Source organism: Engraulis encrasicolus, chromosome 11 (assembly GCF_034702125.1).
Source record: "Engraulis encrasicolus isolate BLACKSEA-1 chromosome 11, IST_EnEncr_1.0, whole genome shotgun sequence".
In the NCBI taxonomy this organism is placed as follows: Eukaryota; Metazoa; Chordata; class Actinopteri; order Clupeiformes; family Engraulidae; genus Engraulis; species Engraulis encrasicolus.
In genome coordinates this window covers 6,219,947-6,246,770 of record NC_085867.1, presented here as the reverse complement: position 1 = coordinate 6,246,770, position 26,824 = coordinate 6,219,947, and the positions used below count along the sequence as shown (strand labels likewise).

General features: G+C 44.7%; 1 protein-coding gene across 1 annotated transcript in view; it reads right to left on the bottom strand.

The window, feature by feature from the left end:
* Positions 1-26,824, bottom strand: part of si:dkey-1d7.3 (transmembrane protein 132C) — an 82,092-nt gene that overhangs the window by 46,639 nt on the left and 8,629 nt on the right. The window contains exon 3 of the mRNA XM_063211089.1: positions 7,868-8,867. Coding sequence (XP_063067159.1) covers positions 7,868-8,867 — 1,000 coding nt within the window. The remainder of the gene's footprint in view (positions 1-7,867; positions 8,868-26,824) is intronic.

The window sequence follows — 26,824 nt, the reverse complement described above, 5'->3', positions numbered from 1 at the left end:
CTCCCACTGCACCTGGCTCACCCACCATCTCGGGAGACATCACAACAGGATACAGACTGTGCGGCGCATGCATCACACCCTGATATGGCTTATTTAGACAACACCGCAGGATAGGGCCCTGCACAGGCAACACATCAAGCTACCTATACAGGTATTGCAGCACGATAGGGGCCTGCACAGACAACACAACATCAAGCTACCTATACAGGCATCACAGCAGGACCCGCACAAACCTGCCTCCTCAGACATCACACCAGAATAGGACTACTGCAAACAACAGAGTAGATCAAGACCAGAATTCAGAAAAGTGCTTATTTAGGCTTATTTAAGGAGTTTTAGGCATTTGTGAGACAAAGTTGGCCAGCCTGCACAGAGAACACACCAAGCTCCCTATGCAGGTATCACAGCAGAATACAGCACAGACATCACATCGAAAAAGGGAGAGGGCGCTTGTGACGATGACGTAAACACCTGTGCTTTATTGTTGTTGAGTAACTGTCGGCGATTAGGTGAGAGCTGTCCAATTATTTCAAACCAGAACTGTGCAAACTTCCCGCTTCCTGCAAACGTGTCAGATCAAGCAACCTCCAGACCATGAATACGAAATGAAATGGAAGTATTATGGGATGGTCAGGATAGGGCCTGCACAGAGAAGACATCAAGCTCCCTATGCAGATATCACAGCAGAATACAGCAGACATCACATCAAACTATTACAGGCAAACACAAAGGCGTACAACGAACACACCAGGATACAGCCTGTGCAGACATCCCAACTGGATATGCCCTATGCAGACAGCACAGCAGCATGCTGTCTACAAAGGCAACACACTGAGATATGGCAGCGTGCAGCCTTTTCAGGCATCACACCAAAGAACAGCCTTGGCAGACATCTCATCAGACTTCTACTGTGTGTGAGTATGTGCCTGTGCATGTGTGAGAGAGGGCATGTGTGTGTATGTGAACTGCTGTAAGGCTGATTGCTGTACTCAAGTGTGTGCTATAAGTTCACTGCAATGTGCAATAATGTGTACTAGGTCTTGTCTCGTGTAGCCTTTGTTTTTTATTTGTGTATTTATGCAGGCTGTCAGACACCTTAAATATCCTCTGGATTAATAAAAGTGCTCTACTCTACTCTCTACTCTAAGACATCCCATTTTGATCGATCCAGTCTAGGCAAAATTCACACCGGGGTGCAGAGTACATCCCTAGTCAGTCGGCACACCATGATCCAACCAAGTAGGCACAGATATCACACCAGGAAACAGCCCTAACAGACATTAGACCTGGAGTATTCTTCTCTCGCTTTTGCAAAGACACTTTGTTTCACAGCAGGAAGTCAGAGTTGTGAGTGTTCGGGGGCAATGGCAGCCTGTGTTGGCGAGAGAGTCAGGTTTTGTAAGAGGATGGTTGCCAGTTAGTGTGGGTGGATAGCCTACCACAAGTAGTTTATGTGAGGGTGAGTTAGGGCTGGGCAATATGACGATATATATCGTTATCGCGATATAAAAGTGTATATCGTGACCTTTCTCCTATATTGTTTATATCGTGATAGTAATTTTTAGCAGTTGTATACAGTTGAATACCATTTAATTACATTTCATGTTGTCACAATACACACTATAAGTTCATGTAACTGTAAAAATAACAATAAGAAAGATCCATTTTAAAGAAAGGTTGTTTTGCGGCATGAAAAAATAAAGAGTAAATAAAGAGAATAACTGAAAATGTATGTAATTGTGCTATATCTGATATATATCGTTATCGTGATATAAAGTAATCCATATCGTGATATAGGTTTTTTTCCATATCGCCCAGCCCTAGGTTGAGTTGAGGATAAGAGTATACGGTTGTATTCACAGGATAACTGTTCTTAACCTTCAATGCTAAAGGCACTGCTTTGAAGAGTGCATGTTGCTCCAACTGCTCACATAGGCTCAGGATTAGCAATGCTTTTTTAAGTCTAACACCCAAGGATTTTTCACCTTGATCTACAGGTTGGTACAAAGTTGATAAAAAAATGTACAGATTCTGAAACTTTTCGATTTGAAAATGTTATAAGTCCCAGTTTGGTCCAAAATTGTTTAATCGAAAAGATTCCCTCTCTGTACCAACTCAACATCACTGACCCAACACTGATACTGAAACAACTCCTTAAGGGCTTATAAGGTAAGTTGTAAGATAATCAACTACTTTTGAAGGATTTCAGACTTTTTAAAGCTCCAAAAAAAGATCCACATGCGGGTAACTCGTGACCAGAATGCCAGATAACCTTCATACAACTTCTTGGTGCCTACTCTATGCATCAACCTTCATCAAACCGTAAATGAGGCCCTCACACAAGAACCTTATGCTGCATATAGTGCTGCCTTATTCTGGAAGCAAGCGGCTATAGTATAGTAGTACTGTATGTAGTATAAATGCACGTTTTGTTAAAAACGAAAGTTCAGGAGAAGCGTAATGAAATTTGACAAGCCCTAATTATCAGCTGCCTTCTTTTCTATTCATCCACCTGAATCACATTATCCGCTCAGCAATCATTCTGTGTGATTTCAATGCATTGAAATTTGGAACGCCCCTTAATTAACTACACAGCATTTATTCTCTGCTGACCTGTCTCCAGTCAGAAATTTGGTTTCTCGCTCGCACCCACCACCTCCCAGTTCACCTCCTTTGCTGTTTGGTCGATTCATCAGGCGTCCTGGCCTAGCTTCCTCTCCAGTCCACTTTACTCCTTTGCTCTCTGACCATCATCGGTCAGGGGGTGTCGCTCAGAGATCGCAAAAATCTGCAGATACTGCCCGAGCTGTCAGTGGCGCTCCTCCTGAGCTTGAAAATGTCTACTGCGTAGACATTACTTGGCCATGGCAGTGCTTCAGCACCATGGACAGCGATCTTGCCCATACACCGCCGCCAGGCGGTTCCGATCTATGGCACAGGGCCTCACCAGTACCCAGCTCCCTCCTTGCTGAAGGGCACAGCATCTTTCACTCTGCAGACAGCCATTTTGCACACATCCTCTTTGCAGTCTCTGGAAGATATTGTCAATACAGAAACAGAGTGGCATTACATTCACTGGATTGATAGGATCAGTGTCAGTTACTTCTCCCGGATCACAAGGCAATAAGTACTATACTAGGCCTCTTCTCTTCATCTATGCACTCCTCTTTGTATGTGTGTGTGTGTGTGAGTGTGTGTTTATGGGTGTGTGTACTCGTACCAAGCACGCAAGTGTGTATGTGTCCGTGTTGCTATCTGTGCTTCTGACTGTGCAATACTGGTAGGTTTGTATGTGTTTGTGTGCTGCTTGCTTGCATGTCTATTGTTGCTCCTTAAACTCCACTACACACTATGAAATAAACAATATATCTGCTTTTGGTTCTTTAAATATTCGAAGGTATGAGTGTGAGGCACAGAGCATCCGTGTAATGCCTTATAAGACTATATTTGTGTGCATGCCTTTGTTTTGGGTGCGTTTGAACGTATATGTGATGTATGCGTGGCCCTGTGTCTGAATGCCTATGTATGTGTGAATGCGTGCATGACATGCATGCATGAATCTGTGCGTGCATGTGTGCGCACGTGTGTGTGTGTGCTAGCGTGTGCATGTTTGTGAGTGTGCATGTGTGCATGTGTGTGAGTGTGTGCCAATATGCCTGCCTGTGTTTACGTAGTGTGTGTGCCTGCATGCCCATGTGTGCATGTGTGCATGTGTGCCAGCGTGCATGTGTGTGTTTGCGTGTGTCTGAGTGTGTGTGTTCCTCTGTGCCTCTGCTGCAGAGATGTGAGCGTGAGCAGTGGTGCGGTGGCCTATTTCAGCCCTGGCTGGCTGGCTGGCTGGTGTAGGGGAGAAGTAAACACTGTATGCATGAGCAGCAGGGGAGGGGAGGGGAAGGGTTCAGGAGGATGGGTAATGAACATGGTGAGGAGGGGAAGGGTTGAGGAGGATGGGATGGTGAGGAGGGGAAGAGGTTCAGGAGGATGGGATGGTGAGGAGGGGAGGGGAAGAGGTTCAGGAGGATGGGATGGTGACTGGGGGAAGAGGTTCAGGAGGATGGGTAATGAACATGTTGATTAAGTAAATCCCCAGCTCAAATCATCTGCACGAGAGGACTCAAGTGAGCTACCCGGGTTAAAGATGCTACCACCCCCCTTACAGTACATGCCACCTTACGGACACACACACACACACACACACACACACACACACACACACACACACACACACACACACACACACACACACACACACACACACACACACACACACACACACACACACACACACACACACACACACACACACACACACACACACACACACACACTGGCATCAAGGCTCCATATCAGCTGCAGGTTTGAGATTTTGGATTCACACATCTCTGTGTGTCACAAACATATAGAATTCTGCCACTCATATCCCATCAAAATGTGAAGACCCACTTTTACTTGCTCCAGCCTATCAGATATTTTGTCCATTATTGCAGTATTTCTGCTCTTGACTGAGCTGTTTTAAGTTAGTGTTTAGAAAAGATGTGCATCATTTATTTACCTGCCATCTTTCATCATTCTCCTTAAGGAAATACTTTCGTCATATTGAAAAATAGTTGTGTAATTCCTCCTATGCTTTTCTTTCCACAAAGGGTTAACAACTCTACTCATTTTCAATTTGCCCACAGATTATCCCTTTCAAGCCCCATGGGTGCGGTGCGGTGCGGGTGCGGTGTGGTGCTGTGCCGTCTCCATCTTATAAAACACTAAAGTGGAACAGCGCAGAAAGGGACATTTTTTTTCTCTCTAGGATAAATAGAAAAAAAATCAATTTCCTGGCGAAAAGTAGGTTCCACTTCAAATTCTCTGCTCTATATATAAAAAAAGAAAAGCAAAGGGGAAAAAAAGAAGAGAGAAAAGACAAATGGACACAGTAGTCGACCACAAAAGCCAGGGTCAAGAAAGACCTGCAGGAATAGTGACTTGGTTTACTCCAAGACTCTCTCTCATTAATTAGTCGATTCTTTAAAAAGTCACACAACAAAAGTAACACAAAACAACAACACAAACACCCCCACAAACAAAGAATAGAATAGAAGACAAAAGAAAAGAAAGGAAGAGAAGAGAAGAGAAATTGCGGTCCTTAATCATACTACGCAATACCTCCAAGTCCAAATAAGGTCACTTTCCATGCCACCTCATTGCTAGTGGGCAAACTCTTCAGTTTGGGCACACTCTCATTAAGCTAAAGCCGGCCTATTATTCACTCAGCTCGGATCTATGAAGGCCATACTTTTAGTTGTATCTCGGTTCTATTGTATACAGGCAAAGCACACACACACGCACACACACACACACACACACACACACACACACACACACACACACACACACACACACACACACGCGCATGCACACGCGTGCACACACGTGCACGCACACACGCACGCACATGCACACGCGTGCACACACGTGCACGCACACACGCACGCACATGCACACGCACACACACACGCACGCACGCACGGACGCGCGCACACACACACACACACTCAAACACACACACATCAAACACATCACACACACACACATGTGCACCCTGCAGAGTTGGCATGGAGCCAGAGGGGGTCTGAGCAGCGCTGGTCTAGAATACTTACACTCTGCTTTCCACCAAGACCACCCAACGCCGTCTGTCTGTAGAAAACAAAAGCTATTAACGCAGCCGGAAAGCCAACTTTCCACAGCGACACGCACTGAGACTTTGATCCAAAATCTTCCATTAAAACCGTTAAGTGCTTTCCTTATCCCTGGCGACGACTTGAGACTTTCTTTTGTGATTTAACTCAACTCTGTGTATTTTCACAACAGACTGCTCTGACTGAGGGTAATAAGTTCACTTTTTTCCCGTGCCGGCCCTGAAGGACCTTGTGGGGTTATTAGGTACAGTATTTGTTTTTTGCCGGTCCATTAGCTTGATGCAATATTTATGTGGCGGAAAATTCAGACAAATAACGGCCATGCCACCAGCACAGCACTGCCAAATCATTTCCCCATTATTCCCCACCGTGGCTTAGAGACTGGGTTTGGGTTTTATTTTTTGTATACAGTAATCTGCGTACAGACGGGAGCAGGGCCGGTTCTAGTCAATTTTGTGCCCTAGGCGAGCACATCTCTTTGCTTTCACGGGAATTAGAAATTGGCATATGTAAACATAGTGTCATAGTCATACATCTGATAGAGCACAGATGATCTACCTACATGTACTGTATATCTGAGTGCCCATTTATAATAATTGTCAATATAAAGCTTAATGCTTTATTTCACAAAATGTTCTAATTCTGTGGGACTTGGCGCCCCCAAGACGTTTGGCGCCCTAGGCAAGCGCCTGGTCTGCCTATGCCTAGCGCCAGCCCTAGACGGGAGCGCTGCCTCCCGGATATGCTAAAACCATGATGCCAGTGGTGGCAATACCACAAAATTCATTTAGCTGACAATAAGCTTTTCCAAATAGTGTGAGGTGCTTCTGACTCATATAGGCATGGATAGACTTATCGGGGTGATGAAATAGGCAAGTTAAATGTCTCTCCCAGAAAACAAAGTTTTTTTTATTATTATTATTATTGTGTCTCGAAAAACAAAATCCCCCTTCCAGGAATACAAAGGCGTTGTTGGCATTATCCTGTTTTCTGTGAATGCATTTTTAAATCCTTAATCTAATTCCCTAATTTTTTGCGCACAATTTTTTTCCCCACATGCATCACCGGGCTCATGTGGAAAGACATGCACGGCGGTGTGCTAAGTTGTCCCGGGCCCAAGGATAAAGGGCGACAAAAATTGGGTCCTTATTACACTGCAAAAAATTAAATCTTAGCAAGCTTATTATTCCTAGTTTCAAGTAAAACAGTTAATCTTATTTGAAGTAAAACTTAACTGGAATTTTAACTAGAAATTAGACTATTCTTGTTTTTGGACATTTGTCCATGGGGCAAGATATTTTTCCTTGATTACTGCAGATTATTTTACTTGTTTCAATCAAATATTGCTTATGACAAGTAAAAATATCTTGCCCCATGGACCAATAAGATTGACTAGATGTTTTTACTTGACTCTAGAAAAATAAGCTTGCTAGGATTTCATTTTTTGCAGTGTACATTGTATGCATCGGATGGGGTTGCCTTCCAGGTGACTTTGTCCAGGTCCCATGCAGCAAAAGCTGTCAGCTGCCTGGATTGCTGCTGCTATACCAACACACCAGTCAGTCACAGGGCATTAGTCTGGGCACTAATCCCTTCCAGGTCTGCCACCGCCCCATCCCCCATCCCTCCATCCCCTGTCACCCGCTCGCCAGATGCTAGATCACTAAAACACAGGAGCGGCTCTGACCACAACTGTCCAACCGCTGTAAATATGGTAAGCCATACCCCATTCAAAAACTCTGTAAGTATGGTAAGCCATACCCCATTCAACATTAGTATCATAGTCTCATAGCATAGCCAGCAGTCTCACTTTAAAGCCGTGACACATTTGTTTGCCTGCTATTATTACACATGAGCACACACGTACACACATGCATGCACATATTGTACACACTCACACATAAACATGCATGCACAAACACACACACACACACACACAGAGAGACACACACAGACACACACAGACACACACAGACACACACACACACACACACACACACACACACACACACACACACACACACACACACACACACACACACACACACACACACACACACACACACACACACACACACACACACACACACACACACACACACACACACACACACACACACACACCTTCAGGATGAAGATGCATCTACTCCAAGAGGAACCAACTCCTCCACCATCCTTACCTGAGTATGAATCTCTCCACAGGCGATGCGCTGGGCAGGAAGACGTAGAAGGTGGCGGTGTCCGAGGTCTTGACAGGCTTGGAGGACGTCTGGATGACCAGCGCGCCCCCCAGCCGCACCCTCATGAAGGTGGGGTTCCCCGGCGGCGAGCGCAGCAGCGTCAGGCTGCCGATCCTCTTGATGCGGGGGCCCCCGTTGACGCCGTAGCGCAGCGCCATGCCCAGCTGGCCACCCCTGCTGCGGCTCTGGCTGTCCTGCGGGGAGCATTGGCTGGTGGGGCTGGGCCTGGTGGTGTAGTACAGCTCCACGTTGTTCCCGGGGCCCTCTCCTCCTCCTGCTCCTGCTCCCGCCCCCGCTCCCATCTTCTCCCGGCTGCTGCTGCCGGACCTACCCCCACCGCCCAGGCCGAACCACACCGGCTCGGGCTTGAGGCGCGCCAGGCAGGAGCCTCCCTCGGCGGGGAGGGAGCAGGCGCCTCGCACCTCCCGCGTCTCCCAGAAGGCGTAGGTCATCACGCAGATGTAGCCGCCTTTCCCCGGCCCAGCTCTAGGGGGAGCCGATGAGTCGGGACCCATGTTGTTGGTGGTGCTGATGTTGGGGTAGATGGCGCCGTAGCTACGGGAGGCGTGGAACAGCACCCGCATGATGGGGGCAGAGGAGCGCACCTGCTTGGCCAGGATGAAGGCCCGGATCCTGGGGCCGGTCTGCAGGAGCTCGGGGGGCATGGTTCTCTCCACGGACATGCGCCCGTAGCTGGCGTTGATGGATGGCAGAGGCAGCTGGTGCTGCTGCGGCTGCGGCTGCTGCCCACTGATGTTGCCCGGTGGCAGCAGCATGAAGGTCTGACGTTGGGCTAGCAGGCTGGCGTTGCCCATCAGCTCTCGCCCGGTGTCCCTCAGGAACAGGGGTTCCGCGTTCAGCACCTGGTACTTCACGGACGGGTAGACGGGCAGCGGGAGGAAGTTCCTGGGGTCCTCTGAGAGATCTTCTGCTTTCAGGGCTGCAGGGAATAAAGAAAAGGCAGAAATTCTACCACTCAGCGTTTGGTGTTTGATGTACAGAATATTATTTTCTTGTACTCAGCACTGATGTTTGATGTACAGACAGAAAAGACATCACCATAACCAGAACCGTCACCACATAGGACATTTTGTACTGTTACATAATTCACCCTTTAGAGCAGGGATGTCAAACTCAGGACCGGGGGCCAAATTTGGCCCGCAACGCCATTTTATTTGGCCCGCGAGATCATTTAAAATGTGTATTACAGTTGGCCCACATACACCATTAATATATATAAAATGTGAATTGAAGGCAAAATTTTGTAACCTGACTGCGAGCTCACGAAGTGTAACGAAGATGCACGAAGCACTAGGGGTCTCGCGAGAGCCAGGCTAAAAATTTTGTGCATCACAGGAATTATGAGTGGGTCCAGACTAGTGCAGGCACATACTAGCAAATAAGATAGAAGAATTACATAGAAGTATATGATGGTGTATCTGATAGGAACGTGTTATTTGCCTAGCTTTCAGTCCAGCACAATTTCAGTGTATTCTAAATGTTGAATTGGGTCCACAACTTCATCCCAGATTCTGATTTTGGCCCTCTTTGAATTTGAGTTTGACACCTCCCTTAGAGAGTCGATTTAACATCTTCTAGGTTATATTTGGTCCCATAGTACTCTCTTAAGTGTTGAAATCACACTGCATTATATTACTATTATGGTATGTATCATCTGCACATGCAGTAAATGAGTAATCTGTATTCAACAACAGCACTTCTGATTTCTTTCAGGGAAAAAAAACACGGGACAGAGGACATAAACAAAAGTGACAGATCATTTATCCAACCAAAGGGCTTAATTTATGCTGCGCATTTGTCTCACTTTTATCTGGAATCATCTGCTCATGGTGAAATTACACACGGCACGTTGTTATTCCCTAATGCAATGAACACGCTAACCAACTGACAGCATTTCAGAGATACCATCATGAGAACAAAGACACGTGATGATATCCATTGTCCCTTGTGTGGTATATATGGAACACAGGATATGCAGAATCTTGGATGTTGATGCTTAGATATCATTTCAGAAAGAGTTTTTGAACTAACAAAACTTTGTCTAGAAATCCACATTGTGAATGCAGTCACGTGAGCAAGTAGACCATTGTCTGTTCTGTTCATTTTCTGTGATGAATCAACTCTTATGTGCAACATTATGCGCAACAAATCTTATGGGCCAGCCATGGCTCAATGGTTAGAGCGTTGGTCTTTAGATCAGAGGGTTGCAGGTTCAAATCCCACCCTCACCAGCACCTTCATCCATGGCTGAAGTGCCCTTGAGCAAGGCACCTAACCCCAAAATTGCTCCAGGGACTGTAACCAATACCCTGTACCTAACTGTAAGTCGCTTTGGATAAATAGCGTCAGCTAAGTGTTTTATAATATTGTAATGTAATTTTCCATGTATATTCTACACATCAATTTCATGTGGTGATTCACTACTACCAGAGGTCTATAAAGCAGAAATAGAAGGACGAGCATAAGTACACTACTCGTACATAGTTGCTATGCCTTCGGCACTTAAGGGTTTTTTCCACTTTGAATCTTGTACTCCTACTTCCACTTTAAACAACTCTGTCTACTATGCTATGTTACAGGCCTCTGTATTAAAACAAATTACACCGCACTCGCTATTAAAAGGTGCAAAATAAAGATGAAAACTGTCAAAGAAGAAAGAAAAATCGTTCTTTTCTTCTTTTAGCAAAGCTTTCGATCTAATCTACAGACCTCCCTCAGGGCTCAGTTCTGTTACAGGCATCTAAAAACAATGAGGGTAGTGAAATGAAAAGTTTTGGCAAGCAGGCAATGTTTCCAGACGCCATCGGCAGCAGTCACCAGTAGGATACCTGTTCAGTTGCCTTAAGAGAACGGAGCTGCGATGGCAGTCCTCTTACTGTGAGCCATCTGCCCACGTCAGACACAGAACTGAAGCCCCCTCACGTCCTGTTAGTTAATACTTCAGGACGCAGCCAAGCAAACAACAATGCACAAAATGAGTGGAAAAAAGGGGATGGGGAGAGATTTAGAAGATGAAACAAAATAAATAAATAAAAGAAAGATGCGGAAAATGATAAACACGCCTCCTGTCAGGTGTTTCCGGACAGGTGGAGAAGGGAGCTGTCAAATCTGCCTGTCTGGAGGAGACGAGACGCACTTAACCTTTCCCTCATGACAAGGCAGCTGAGCTCACTGCGCACACACACGCACGCAAGCACACAAGCCTGCACACACACACGCATGCACGGACACATGCACACACACACACTACGCACGCACGCACACATGCAAGGAGGCACACACGCACTCACACATGCACGCACGCACACATGCACAAACGCGCATGCACGCACACACATACACACACACATGCACATACATGCAGAAATGCATGCACACACATGGATGCATGCACAAACACACACAAGTGCGCAAGCACACACATACTTGCAGTACACATGCACACAGACATGCATGGACACACACATGGGCACACATGCACGCACGCACGCACGCACGCACGCACGCATGCCGCATGCACGTGCACACACACACACACACACACACACACGCGTGCGCGCACACACACACAGCTGCCTTCACCCCACTGATTGCCAAAGTGCAGCGCTGGAAATTGAGGGCCAGTATGAGGGGTGTCATGTCATGTGTCTTTGAAGCACTTTGTCAAGAAGTACCCAGCATGACAGTTCAATAATCTGCTCTCCAAGGGAGAAGATATCTATATACAGCATCTCCCAAGCGCGTTCTCTCTCTCTCTCTCTCTCTCTCTCTCTCTCTCTCTCTCTCTCTCTCTCTCTCTGTCTAAATGTTAATTACCGCCGCCAAGGAGGTTATGTTTTCAGTTGTGTTGGTTTGTTTGTCTGCTGCTTGTCTGTTTGTCTGACTGTTAGTCAGCAGGATAACTCAAAAAATTATGAACGGAATTTGATGAAGTTGTGGAGTTGCTGGAAATGACAAAAGGAACAAGTTATTACATTTTGGTGGTGATCCGAATCATGATCTGTATCAATGAATTAATTAAGGAATTAAACAAGGAAGATTCCTGACCATTGCGGAATAGGGCACATTTTGATATTCCGATTTCTACAAACACAAGGCAGAAAGACTTGAAACAATTAGGGTGTAACATAGTGTTCTATCAAACCGCTTCCTTGGCAGAGGTCTGCCCTCTCTGAGTGCATTTGTAGTTGATAATTGAAATAGTATTATCAAAAAAGATGAACATGCTAAGAGGAGAAAAAAAGAACTCAATTTGAGGTGAATGTGAGACAAAGCTTTTGAATTACAATTTGCATCACAATAGTAACAAGGAAAAATAAATAAACAAACCATTTAACTCTGTGATTATGTGTCTTTTATGGCCCCTGCTGAAAGTGTGCATTTAACTAAGGTTGACTCATGCTCATAATAATGTGTGCTAATTCTTTGTTGATGTACAGTAAATCTCTACCATCTTTGTGGTAAATTTGAATCTAAAAGTGAAAAAGGGGATTAAAAGAGAAAGAGACAGGGCCATGCACATTAACTCACTGTCCCATGGTAAATCCTGTGAAGCTAAACAATAACGCTGGCTGTAGGCCCCAGAGCTCTTAATTGCATGCCAGGAGATAACAGAGACATGCTAATGTATCTGTCTCTCTTAACGTTTCCACCATAATGCATTCACAAAAAATATGTAACTGGACAAAAATCACTGTGGAACAATGGATGGCCTTAGTTTTAGCTTGCATCACATCTGTTAAAGTCATAACACTCTCTGGATTTTGTTTACATAACACACACACCAATTTTGGGGTTGGGCGGGCGGGTGGTATCTGGTTGTGATGAATGACTACCGGCCTACTGTAACATTTGCATGGAAGTTGTCTGCCTTTACATCCAATTAGACATATCAGACTTAGTTTTTCAAGAAAGGGTAATGGTTACAGTCCCTGGACTGCACAATGTGGTAATAGGTGTCTTGCCCAAGGGCATTTCAATAATGAATGAAGCTGAATGAGCACCGGATTCAAACCTGCAACCTTTAGGCTACATTTGCAACTCAACCAGGAGCACAAGAGGGTGGGTATGTGAAAGAAAGTCATCACGTCTCTATCATCAATCCATTTACCATGATCATGTCAGGTAGCCATGGCCTAATATGGGCTGTCATGGGTAAGTGGTTAGGGCGTCAGACTTGTAGCTCAATGGCTGCCGGTTTGACTCCGGACCTGCCAGGTTGGTGGGGGGAGTAATTTAACCAGTGCTCTCCCCCATCCTCACCCTGAACATGGTACCATCCCCCTGCACTGCTCCCTCTCAGGTGCCATTGGGGTCTACCCCCTTATACGGGTGAGGCATAAATGCAATTCCGCTGTGTGTACTGTGGAGTGCTGTGTCATAATGACAATGGCAATCGGAGTTTCCTAGTTGGGCTTCCACTTTTTAAAAAATAGTTACGTAGGTTCTTTGTCCTGCCCAATAGGAGGAAGATGTAGCCTAACCTTCATCTATGACTGTAGTGACCCCTAACCTCAAGGATCTGTAACCAATACCCTGCAGGTCAAACTGGATGAAAGCATCAGCTAGGTACTAAGTGTAGCATGATGCATTTTGGGACCCTGCTCCAGCCATATAATAGCCCTCAATGAGCCTATTGTGAAGCAGTACACCATCTGAGTTTTCCTCATCATCCTTGATCATCAGCCTGATTATCATCGACTTTCAAATGTCTTCGAGACTTGGTCTGACCAAGAGCATAACAATTAGCATTTCCCAAACGGCATAGTCGACCTGCCTCCCTTGGTTTGCTGATGGTTGTTTGCTTCCCTACAAAGTGGGAGGAGATCCCACTTTTTCGGGAGCTCAGAAACAATATTGTATTTCTCTTGGCCTGACTGGAAGCAACGCTGAAGGTGTTGGCGTCACTAGGAAGGCACAGCCTGGCTACATCATCCTCACCAAAGTGGCACCATCCATCCCAAAACACAAAAGCATAAAGAGAGCCAAGGCCAGATTGAGTGAGACACACATTGGCAATGACAAGATGCCACACTCCATTACGGTAACTTAACATAATTTCAACTTGGACGAAGATCAGCAGTCGCTTGTTATTTTCGTTAGGGATTCTGTTCAAACATCTCAACTTGCTGCTCATCCTCCAAGTAGGAGATGCGATGAGGAGGACACATAAAGAGGACTGAGTGAGGAGACAGAGTTGGCAAGGCCCAGCCACAAGGCGGAAAAAAAGACTGATATTTTTCATTATGGATATCAGATTTTGCAACCAACCAAAATCCCAACCAAAGAATAGTCCCATCTCACATTTGACAGCTGGAGAGGCCAGAAAGGCCTTCATACTTCACATGCGAGCCTTTATGCTTTATCAGGAGGTGACACGACTGTCCCTGACAGTTTCCTATTGGCAGAGCTATCTCTAAACAAGCAGTATGCCTTCAGCCAAATCCCTCGCCAATCTCTCACTAATCAACGTGATGGCTCCTGTGACAGATGTGACATATTGACTCATATTCCTGAAAATGAAACAGGCTTGAAAATAGAAATAATAATATAGCACTCCTCCAACAGAATCCGTCCACACATTCTGTGAATGAGTGACAGTGATGCTGAAATGTAGGCTAATGATCCAAAGGCCTAAGGGGAAGACTGTACTGTCGTCCATAAATGCATTGTAGCCTACAAAAGAGGCTGTCGGATCGCATTGGGCTCGTGAGTACAGCAATGCATGCTACACCGCAGGGGGTTCTGGCATCCAGTTTGTTTGTTCAACTTTGAACCAGATCAGTAGTAGGTTAAATATCTTTTATCTGTGTTTAAGAGTGGTGTAATTTCACAACTGTTGAGGTTTAGGCAGACAGCAACAATTAATTTGAAGCAGACAGAAGGCTATTCTGTTTTTAATATATATATATAATTATGATGGTGCCCAAAAGCTACATTTAAATACTAAATTCAAGAAGGATGCAACAAGCTAAATGTAAGCTCCCTCTTGTGTTCTCATATGTTTCCATAAGCCCATTTCATTTGCGCATAAACAAAGCATTGTTTTTCTGGCATGATGGTCTATAGTAGTTTGACACTACAAATATATGATATGATAGCTAACCATGTCCACAAACATCTACAGAGAGATAACAGAACATGGTTCATTGATATGCCATTTAAGCAATGGGACTACGTATTCGACAAATCACAAAAAATAGCCATAGCACGAGCGACGCATTCAGATGCACAGCGCATACTTGGCTCACTCTTACCTGCTGCATGGATGGGCAAAGCAACCGGTGAAATCAGAAACAACAAGCTCCAAGAAGTAAACAGGGCCATCCTGGAAACTTAGTTCGTCCTTAAAACCACTGTCGCAGAATACCAATGATGCAAGATACAATGAGCTTTTAGATCATTTTAAAAACCCAATAGAGCACGGAACGTGATCCACCTGAGGTGGATACCGGGAGCGCAACCTTCCACCAAGTTATGGTGACCACCCAAAAGTTGCTGACGACGGTCTGAACTCAGAGGCAGCAGCAACTGATGTTTATTATCAAGTTTCCTTTTTTTTTAGTTTTAGCGTTGAGTTGTCTGCCTTGTGAATCTCCCGTGTAATCCCATTTGAAGAGGAAAAAAGAAAAAGAATAAGTTTAAGGTTAATTCCACAATTTTTCTCCAACGCTGGCAAGTTTCGGTCCAAGTGATTATGATCTTTTACGCTGCGCACAGAGTTGAACAGTGGCGACAGACAGCTAGCCAACTCTTTGACGTGTGAACATGTGAGGACAGTGGCCGTGACAACAAAACAGTGGGCTATCCGGGCCGGGGAGATTAGTGGTGCGTCTTGTGCGTAATCACCAGGGGGGACGCAGCTGGCATAAATGAAATAGACGGGGAGAGGTCAGGGCTTTAGTGGACAGAATCAGAACATGAGCCATTCACATTTACTGTTTCGTTTCTTTCCACACACCTGCTACAGACTAACAAACATTGTCTGATGCTGGGATAACGGTCTTTGCTGAAATATTTGCAAAAGCCTACAGCGGTTTCTGAATTGTGATGTGTTGTGCTTGTGCATGGTTCAGACAGCAGAAAAGATAGCTGCGCTCGCATTACAACACGTGATAAAACATTATGAACAGAAATTAACCCATAGACTAATGTCTGGCTGCAGCTGTGACGCGATGCTTGCTGGTGATTCCAGGGGTGAGTGCGCACCCCACACATCATAAGGGTTGCATCCCAATATGTGTCCTTGCCTCCTCCACTTGTGCTTGTCTCCTCGTCCCGCCTCCTGGCCCCTCCTCCGTGGACAAAACGATAAAGTTTCCCAGCTGTCAGCCTCGCCAAAACAACTTTTGAGGGACTGTTTTTCATTCACCATCCCAATTGCAAATGAGAAAAAGACTTTACAATTGAGCTTTTGCAAGATATTGAAATATAATGCTGTTGTCAGTGATGTCATCATGACGAGAAGCAAGTGGAGGAGGCAAGTGGAGGAGGCAAGGTCACATATTGGGATGCACCCAAGGCATCACATCTCTGTGGCATCACAGCGCCCCCTGGTGATCGAGAGGGATGGATGATGAGGGAGAGAGGACACAGGGACGGGGACAACACAACTCAACACAACACAACACTACAGCCACAACACTACAGCCTAGTTTGAGGTGCAACTCCACAGACCATGTAGCTCGCTCACCTGATTAGGAACATTTCTAATCAGAGACCAGTGTGTTTCTACATGCGACTGTTAATGACCCGTTTTGCTTTGCGGTCCCTCCTCTTCACTCAATCGTGAATTATGATCATGCAGCCTGGAGAGGAGACTGCAATTATTTCTGATGGCTGTCTGCTGCATAAAACCTGTGGTGCTTCAAGCCAGACGTCATTAACCGTGGAGGAAAAACAAGTAGATAATCTCATTCGCCCCGGCCATGCCATCATGCCATGCGCTCCTGTCGCCTGCTCTGCGCTTGTCAACTCAGTGTTTAATGTGATGCGGGGCCATTTGATAAGTGGTAGACATTGCCCAGCACAAGGACACACGTGTCACATGTCACTGTCATTGTTGAAGGAAGCTAATGTGTGGCGTAAATCCGAAACCACCGATGCAATCAGGTGCTGTGCTGCTTAGCACCTCTAGTCTTTGAATACATGTGATGCCAGTCAGTGTTAACCCTTTATAGGGAAAGTATATATAGTTGATCATGTCCGATTACTTGCACACCTATCACAAATGCCCCTGCTATGCTTCTGTACAAGGATGTACAACCAAGTGGGTTATATCAAAATAATCAGGGGGAAACAGGCTTTCACAGAGACCATGACATTTGACCAATCAGCAGTGGCCTGGAGCCTGTCAAACTTTTTTTCCCCACTCTGGAGCTGAAATTGGTGTGCCCTATAAAGGGTTCAAGGAATGAGGAGGCCACCATTGTAATAGTAGGCCTATAGGCAAAACAAACAAACAAACAAATTAACTAACACACATACACACAGACACACACAGACACAGACACAGACAGACAGACAGACAGACAGACACACACACACACACACACACACACACACACACACACACACACGCACACACACACACACACACACACACACACACACACACACACACACACACACACACACACACACACACACACACACACACACACACACACACACACACACACACACACACACACACACACACACACACACACACAAAACCTTGAATGGTTCTCCTCGTATTTGTTTTCATTCACATATGGAATTACATCACTACTGACCATGAAACAGTAATCAGGACCCACTTGGGGAGAGAAGGCCTTCATTCTCCTGCTTATGAATATTGCCATTCCCGTTATGTCCCTTAATTTATTCATATGACACACAATTGATTCCCCCCTAAAATAGACTTTTATTCTACACTTCAGTTTATATGGACAAACATTCTCAGTTATGATGAAATGCTTTGTCTTGTAAATGATTATTTATGAAAAACGATGGACGTACATATTTGGCCCTCGCCTCAAGTCCGTACTGCGCTGCGCTGTTGTGGGGACAGACAGAGTGGACGAATGGGAACTACTCAAACAAAATGGAGAGTGATCGCTTGGCATCTGACAACAGAGCACTTACACGGCCTCTGATGTCACCATTTACAAACCTTTGGCACGGTACGGGGGGATGATGGCCCAGCCGCGACTCGTCTGGGAACAATTCCAAATCTGGGCAGCATGTCAGGGAAGCTATCTAGGCCCATCAGCCATCACTCAGTAGTCTACAATACACACTGGCCTTGGCTTTGGCAGCCTGAGTCTGTAAACAGCACAGCAGGCGGTAAAAAAATAAATATGCTTTTGATGTTTTCAATTTCAATGCAGCAAACGATTTAGGGGGCTACGTGCGCTGACACACGCTTTTTATGGGAATTCTGTCATGTCAGATTATACTCGCTTATACTCTTGAATTGCTTTGAGAATTTAGGACGAGCGTTATTTATTTGTGGATTGTGTTGTGGAGGGTGCCTTTTGTAGGACACTAATCTTATTTGTAAACTACATAAAAAATAATAAGATGATCCGCTTGTGTGGACGATGTGCAGGTCGTGACAACTGCTGTGGGATGATGTCTCCAGAGCCTCCCAAAGGCTACCTGATGTATTTAACTGATCAACTTCTATTTCTTTAAGGAAGAGAAACGAGACCAAATTGGTTTGTCTTTTGCTTGTCTCTCTTAATCTTCCTCAAGGTTCTGCATGGTTTTATTATATTGTTCAAATTGGACTATGAACCATGATATAACCACACTGTGTGTAGTACCTCAGACCAGGGGCGCCGCCAGAAATTTTGGGTCCCATGAAAGATCCGAATTTTGGGCCCACTTCAGGGCCCCTGTCAGTGCTTGGGCCATTAGAATCTGTAACACCTTTCCCCCCCTAGCGGCACCCATGCCTCAGACTGAGCATCTGGTGGGCTGAAAAGGCAAGTTACTGTAGCCTAGGGGTGCGTTCCAATATGCGACCTTGCGTCCTCCACTTGTGCTTGTGGCCTCGTACCAGGAAGTAATATGTCATGATGACATCACAGACAACAGAATTATATTTCAATATCTCGCAAAAGCTCAATTATAAAGTCATTTTCTCATTTGCAAACTGGATGGTGAATGAAGAATAGTCCCCCAAAAATTGTTTTGGCTAGACTGACAGCGCGGAAACTTATTTGTTTTCTCCATGGAGGAGTGGTCGGGAGGCAGGGCGAGGCCACAAGCACAAGTGGAGGAGGCAAGGTTGCATATTGGAATGCACCCTATGTCTCCATCCTGTACTGTTCGCTTTATTTATTCAGTAAACCCCATGCGATGGGGTTTAGCAGGATTTCATAAAAGCACGTATAGAACCCCTAAAGCAGGATTTAGTTTGGTGTTGACTCAACACAGAGCTAGTTGAATTTTTACACTCACCGCGTCAATCCTACACTCCAATAGTTTGAATGAACACTGTGCACAGCAAACACACAAGTAAAGAGGGCGAGGCAAAAGCATGCCTTCAAACAGGACAGAACCTTGAGTAGACTACTTTCAGCTCACAGCGGGTGACCTGCACGCTTTGAGCTCCATCCATGGCCAGGGGTCTATTTACATACAGGGATAAATGTGAACATAGCATGAACCTGAGGGTCTTGCATAAATATGCATAAAAATACTAAGAAGTGAATCAGTCCTTCTGTGGGAAATGCTTCTGGTGTGCTAGAAAGCATTATATACAGACTATTAGTGGATCCTAGTCTAAGCTCTGTAAGATGCATGTCGATAATCTGGGAACACTGGTATGAGTGCCTTCATTAGATTCCCTTTTTTATTGTATGCTTATATGAATGTGTATTTTATTGTATTGAGGATGTATGCATTGTCATGTTTCCATTGTGGGCCCTAAGTCTGTTATAAAGTTTATATATAGTTTATACACACACACACACACACACACACACACACACACACACACACACACACACACACACACACATATATATATATATATATATATATATATATATATATATATATATATTTATATATATATATATATATATTAGGGGTGGTACGGTTCACAAAATTCACGGTTCGGTTCATATCGCGGTGTCAAGGTCACGGTTTTCGGTTCTCTACGGTTCTTTTTTTTTAGTTCATGATAAATGGTGCACTGGCTAATAGAATCGGACTTATCACTAAATATCCTACATATGGTTTGTATTGGCTTATAATGTGAAAATGGTGTGATTTTAATTGTCATCCTCTGATTTGGTATAATACGCTAATGTTTTAATCAGAGAGACTGGATAAGATACTTCTAGAATCTCTGTCTTACATATTTTTCTGGGCAGTACATGAATTGCGGTTTGCGACGGATTGCACGGTTTGGTTCGGTATGTGTGTGAATTGTACGGTTTCGGTTTTCGGTGCGGTTTGTGCCATCCCTAATATATATATATATATATATATTAGTGCACAACTAATGGAATTCCTAGTCCATAGATCAATTTGCTGAGTACTGTAGGCGTATAGCCAGTCGACTCATAAGGTTGCTATTACATGACTACAGGAAGTAGGGCGATGAAGTAGCAAACTGTGTCAGTGATGGGGATTGCTTACAGCGGCTCAAGAGGATGCCACACTGAGTAAATGAATGTGTGAATGAAGAAAGACGTGTCAATGTCATAGGCGAGATGAGATGAGGTGCATCACCAGCATGGACTGTAGCCTATTGCAGTGGTGGTAAGGAAGGCCAGCTGTAAATAAAGGCTTTGTGAACATTGCAGATGATGAAGTGGACATAAGCAGGTCAATAGGCCACAGCAGCCGACAATGAGGCCAGTCTGGAAGAGCACTCAATGGGGCCAGTCTGGAGGAACACTGAGAACAGGCTGAGGGGGTTCACTCACCGGTCATTCTGTAGCCTAGTTGGCGTTCGCAAGGAATTGAATGGATGTCGATGGGGTTTTCACTTGCCCGCGTTCGGCCCCCAGTGGCCACACAACAGGAACTGCAGCTAGTTGGCATTCGCAGGCAAGTGAATGGGTGTCAATGGGGTGTTCACTTGCCCACGTTCGTCCCCTAGTGCAGTGTTTCTCAACCCCTGGGGTGCCGCACGCCTCCCCCAGGGGTGCCGCGGAAACATGGCTGACCTGAAATTATGTGAAAATGACCTAAATAATAAATAGATTAATTATGTTATATAAATTATGTATTATAATAGATTTAATTGTCTAAATGAATGCATAGTCTGTCTGAGATAAAGCTGCAACTTCAAACGTCTCCAAATGTGTTACTTTTCTAAGCTTGTGTGGTATCGGATGCGTTGCCATGTTACGGTTTGTTGGTTTGGGCTGCCTTGTGATTTTTGATGAATTGAAAGGTTGACTCACCTAAAAAAAGGTTGAGAAACACTGCCCTAGTGGGCACCCAACTGGAACTGCAAAAGCTTACTGGCTACAATGGGAATCAATGAGAGTGAAGCTTCTCCTCTATTCTAAATTCTCTGGAACAGGGAAGCCGACAGGGAGAGAGTGACAAAGGGGCCTGTTGTCCTGGGCTTGGGGAGAAGGGGAGCCCAGGAGTGCGTTTCTCAACAGCGTCATTGCTAACTAAGTTAGCAACTTACTTGGTTGCAATACAATTTCCCATTGGCAACGTAGGCTACTAAGTTGCTAACTGGTTAGCAATGATGCTTTCGAGAGACAGGGTCCAGAATTGGTTCCTCATTACTGAGTGGGGGAGGTTCCTTTTCAGATGACTTTGTCCTGGGCCCCAGTCAAAGCTGTCAGCAGCGGCCCTGCTGGGATGAAAAAAACATGTAAGGAAAAAGTGTATGGATAGATAGAACTAGGCTTGTTTGATGTGTAAAATTAATTACAGGTTAAGGTGCTACGTGCCCTCCCAAACAATAGCATGTTGGAGGAAGGTTTGCAGACAGGACAACCTAATACCATCTCCCCAAGGGAACTCTGAGATGCATGAAGGTTGTTGTGTTTTATCTGAAAACTAGTGATGTTGACCAAGATTTTCAGAGCCATTAACATTTGATTTATGTAATGTTCCCATAGGCTAATCAAAGCAATAGATGAATAACTTAATTTTAAATTTAGTTTTGCCTGCGAATGGGTCTAGCCTTGGACGATGCCCCAATGCCCAGAATCTGGCAAACCAATCACAATGCAGGGGAGTTGTTTTGATTTGTATTGAGTCTTTGGATGCAATTTGGAGGGGGTTATCAGAGAGTGACGACAAAGCCTTGGCCAATAGGCACAGACACAGTTTGATAAACAATGTGTTGTTTCCATCCACAATCTTCCGATGTGTCATTCATCGGGGCGAGACTAAATTACACATTTAATCTCACATTTAGTATGGTTTATCAGGCTAATAAAAAGTAATGATTATGATAGATTTACAGCACACAAAAACCTTTCCCCATTATCCTCAACACTATTGTTTCTCTCCTTTCCTTCTTTTTTTACTTTGTTCAGCAGGACATACAGTATTGATATGACTTTTAAATCAATTGGGCAATCATGGCCACCACTGCAGTGTTACCTCAGAGAATTTTCAAACCTCTATTTTCTTGACTTTGTGGAACTAAATTATCCGTTATGAAATTCAATTATGAAGTTTTGTTGACTCTCTCGGTAGATTATTGTGGCCAAAACGATAAGTAAGAACACAGGTCCCCAGTCAAATCATTTGTAATCAAGTGCTGGCAGATTTGATCAGGATGTCTCCTCTTCTCTTTTCCTGTACCGTACAGCTGCCTTTCTCTTGGAACATTGCCAGTCATGAAAGTTACTCACCGATGCGTATCTTCCAAGACAAAATGACAGAGAGCGCAATGAAAATGAGAGAGAGAGAGAGAGAGAGAGAGAGAGAGAGAGAGAGAGAGAGAGAGAGAGAGAGAGAGTCTGAAAACGGGTCTGTTTTCCCGGGCCCAGGGAGAGAGGGGGCCCATAATTGGCCCCCCATTACATTGTATTCATTGAGAGGGGTGGCCCTTTCAGGTGATTTTTCCCCGGGCCTAGTCAAACCTGTCAAAGGCACTGGGTGTGAAGCCCAGTGAGTGCGGATCCAAAATGAAAGCGAGCCTTTCTTCACACACTCACTCCAGTGCCTCTAGCCATTCACGCAATTATCACCACAAATCATCAAGGCTCGTTTTTCTTCTCTTCTAATGTCGACACTTTCATGTGTACCCACAAGGTAGCACTACTTGTCCTCATCAGAGGGCCAAAAGAAACTGCTCACTGAGTGTCTTAAGGATACATGTGGCACCTCAGTCTCCAGATGAAGAGGCTCCCGATTATGCTGGATACTGAGCAGAATTTGGTAAATCTTTTTGCCTGTTGTTTAGGGAGTCCACAGATCTGTAAGCCACGCACACACATTTTATGTACATGTCCTAAACTACCAAAGATTAATGTTATAGTTTTACAGGAATAGCCACAGCTGTTTAATACATTACACAATGGTTGGTATTTCAATATTTTGGAGGAAAAGCTGTCAAAACACCAACCAATCATGGATTTATCCTGTTCACTGACTAATGTCAGATCAGGTGTATTGCGTGAATAATTGATGACATCCCCCAATGTATCACACTGATCATTTGTTAGGGAAAACCAGTCCACTGTAACACGTCCAGAATGGATTGAAGAGAAGTTGTTGTGCAGTTCTTTTAGGGTCAACGCTACAATGCGATCATGACGTGCGATGTATAGTCCTGTATTGTCCTGTATAGTGGGGCAACCGTTTAATATATGCACCATGGTCTCTCTTTGTTGGTCCTGTAGCATACAGAATGGTTCGTGTTGGGTTGGATACCACGTGGCCAAGTTCGCTTTTGTTGGTAGTACCTGTAACCGGGATTTGATGGTGAATTTATGTATGTCGTGGGATGCGTGGGATGCGTTGTGGTCGGCGTCAGGTAGACAGGCTAGTTTTCCCTGGAGGCGTAGCGCTGTCCAGTGCTGAACTGTGTGTGTTTGGAAATGTTTCAGTATTGTTATTCTGCAGTTTTGTGGATTGAGATGTTGTGTTGTATTGTCGTTAAGTGTTATTGTTGCTTCAACAGTAATGGCTGGCTGGGTCTGTGACTATGTTGTTGTAATCCAAACTGATAGACTGCCCCGATGTATGTTTCCATCGCAAATGTACATTTGCTCGGTTGCAGATGTCGTTGAGGTCAAGCCAGTCGGAGTGCACACCAAAGCCAGCTGCATTTGTGTTGAGCTTTCCGTTGGGTTTTCTGCTGAATCCAAGGAAGTTGTCCTCCTCTGTGCTTACAAAGGGGGCGCGCACGCACGCACGCACGCACGCACACAAACACACACACACACACACACACACACACACACACACACACACACACACACACACACACACACACACACACACTGAATAATGTAACAGGGATCCAGTGCTGCCTACATGTTGTGTAATAATTGACCAAAATTAACTTTACCCAAGCCCATCTGTGGAAGCAAAAGAATGGCTAATTCTCTAATATCTTGTTTTGGGCACTGAATTGTACCAAGTTCACCCTTGTATCCTGAGAACTTGGAGGAGGACCTGATTATACTAAGGAAGTAGGGTATCGATCAGTTTGGACAGTCATGGGTAAGTGGTTAGGACGTCAGACTTGTAGCCCAAAAGTTGCCGGTTCGACTCTTGACCCGCCAGGTTGGTGGGGGGAGTAACTAACCAGTGCTCTACCTCATCCCATTAAGGGCTGCCCCCTTGCACGGGTGAAGCATAAATCCAACTTCATTGTATGCCATGTGCAGTGAGCCCTTGTGTGCTGTGGAGTGCTGTGTCACAATGACAATGGGAGTTGGATTTCCCAAATGGGCTTTCACTTTCACAGTTTCAGTTACACTCGCCTCCAAAAGAGTTGTCGCCTACCCATCTGTTTGGAATAACAGCTAATAACCTGACTTTCAATCAATCACTTGGCTTCAGAAGTCACTCATATGAAAGCTACAACCCTCCCGAATGAAAATGTATGTACAAAAATAAATTTCATGCACCAAAGAAAGATTGACCCTTTAATGAACACAGACAGGGCAGATTTTGACAAGACAAAAGTTTTGTCGCCTATCGAACATAATGTGAAAATGAGCAGATAAGTCACTTCAAAACACTTCAAATACGCAGATCGGGTGTCATACTTAATCACTGATTCACTCACACCTCTCCAGAAAATCAACTTTGGCCTTAGGTGTATATTTAGGGTCATTGTAATCATGGAAAGCAACACAATGAAAATCAATGGAGTTCAATGAGAGATGGTGACATATTTGCTATTCGTAGAGCAATACATTTTTAACTTCATGATGTAACCAATGGTAAAAGCCCTCACACACCAGCAGCATGCATGCAGCTCCACATAAGAGCTGTATCCCTCCCATGTTTGACTTTAGGCACCATGTATTTTTTCCAAATTCTTCACCTTTAACACCAAAGAAGTCTCTCCCACTGTCCTGTCTCAAAAAAGCCAGCCAAGAGTATGTCAAGCCTAATTCTGACAAAAATGAAGGCTAATGGGACTCATACTCTGAAGTCAAGATCCCAAGATCAACCATTTCAGAACTGATAGCATCAAAACTATATGGTGTTGGAGATGAAGAATATGAAAAAAGAGAAATGGTGCATAAAGTGAAACATGGTACAGATACAGCTCTTATGAGGAGCTGCATGCATGCTGCAGGTGTTTGAGGGCTTTTATCATTTATTAAATCATGAAGTTAAACATGTATTGCTCTACGAATAGCGAATATGTCACCATCTCTCATTGAACTCCATTGATTTTCATTGTGCTGCTTTCCATGATTACAATGACCCTAAACATACACCTAAGGCCAAAGTTGATTTTCTGGAGAGGTGAGAGTGATTCAGTGATTAAGTATGACACCCAATCTGCGTATTTGAAGTGTTTTGAAGTGACTTATCTGCTCATTTTCACATTATGTTCGATAGGCGACAAAACTTTTGTGTTGTGAAAATCTGCCCTGTCTGTGTTCAATAAAGGGTCAATCTTTCGTTGGTGCATGAAATTTATTTTTGTACATACATTTTCATTCGGGAGGGTTGTAGCTTTCATATGAGTGACTTCTGAAGCCAATTGATTAATTGAAAGTCAGGTTATTAGCTGTTATTCCAAACAGATGGATAGGCGACAACTCTTTTGGAGGCGAGTGGTAGTATAACATCAGATTGCCGGCAAGTTCAAACACTGTTCTCAGATCAGTGTGGCTACTAATAAAGAGCTTTCATGCGAAGCCCTGACAAGCTCCAGGGGCTGATGGAAGAACAGGTGGGGTGTGGTGGCAAAGAGGTTGGATATATAATAAGAGGAATCGAAACACGCAATGCAAAAGCGTGTGCTCAAAATTTGGTCTCCTAAGGGGGTGTTATCCCTCCTTCTTCTTCTCTTTTCGTGGTGTTTGGACAAGACATGCACTACCACCATCTACAGCGCTAAGGGTACTCCATTTATTCTCTACCTCAAGACTCCGAAGGTCTCCTAATCGAAGGTCTCCTAAACGGGCGTTCACTCAACGTTAAGTGGATACCGGAAAAGAACCCGCCTGCTTTATCTCACTCTCATATACTGTACGATTCTCTGGTGGCGGTGCACTGTGGGCTAAGCAGGAAACAAACGCTGCCTGTTGCCTTGCAAATTGTCGCTGTGGCCATGTTTCACACAAGCCCCTCCCTTTCTGGATGAGAGGTGAGCTGAGGGTGGCAAACTGTCAAACATCAAACTGTCTGCGACTTTTTTTCCTGTCATGATTTCCTGTCATACTATATTGCAATTTCTGTGGTGTGCCAATAGTTGAT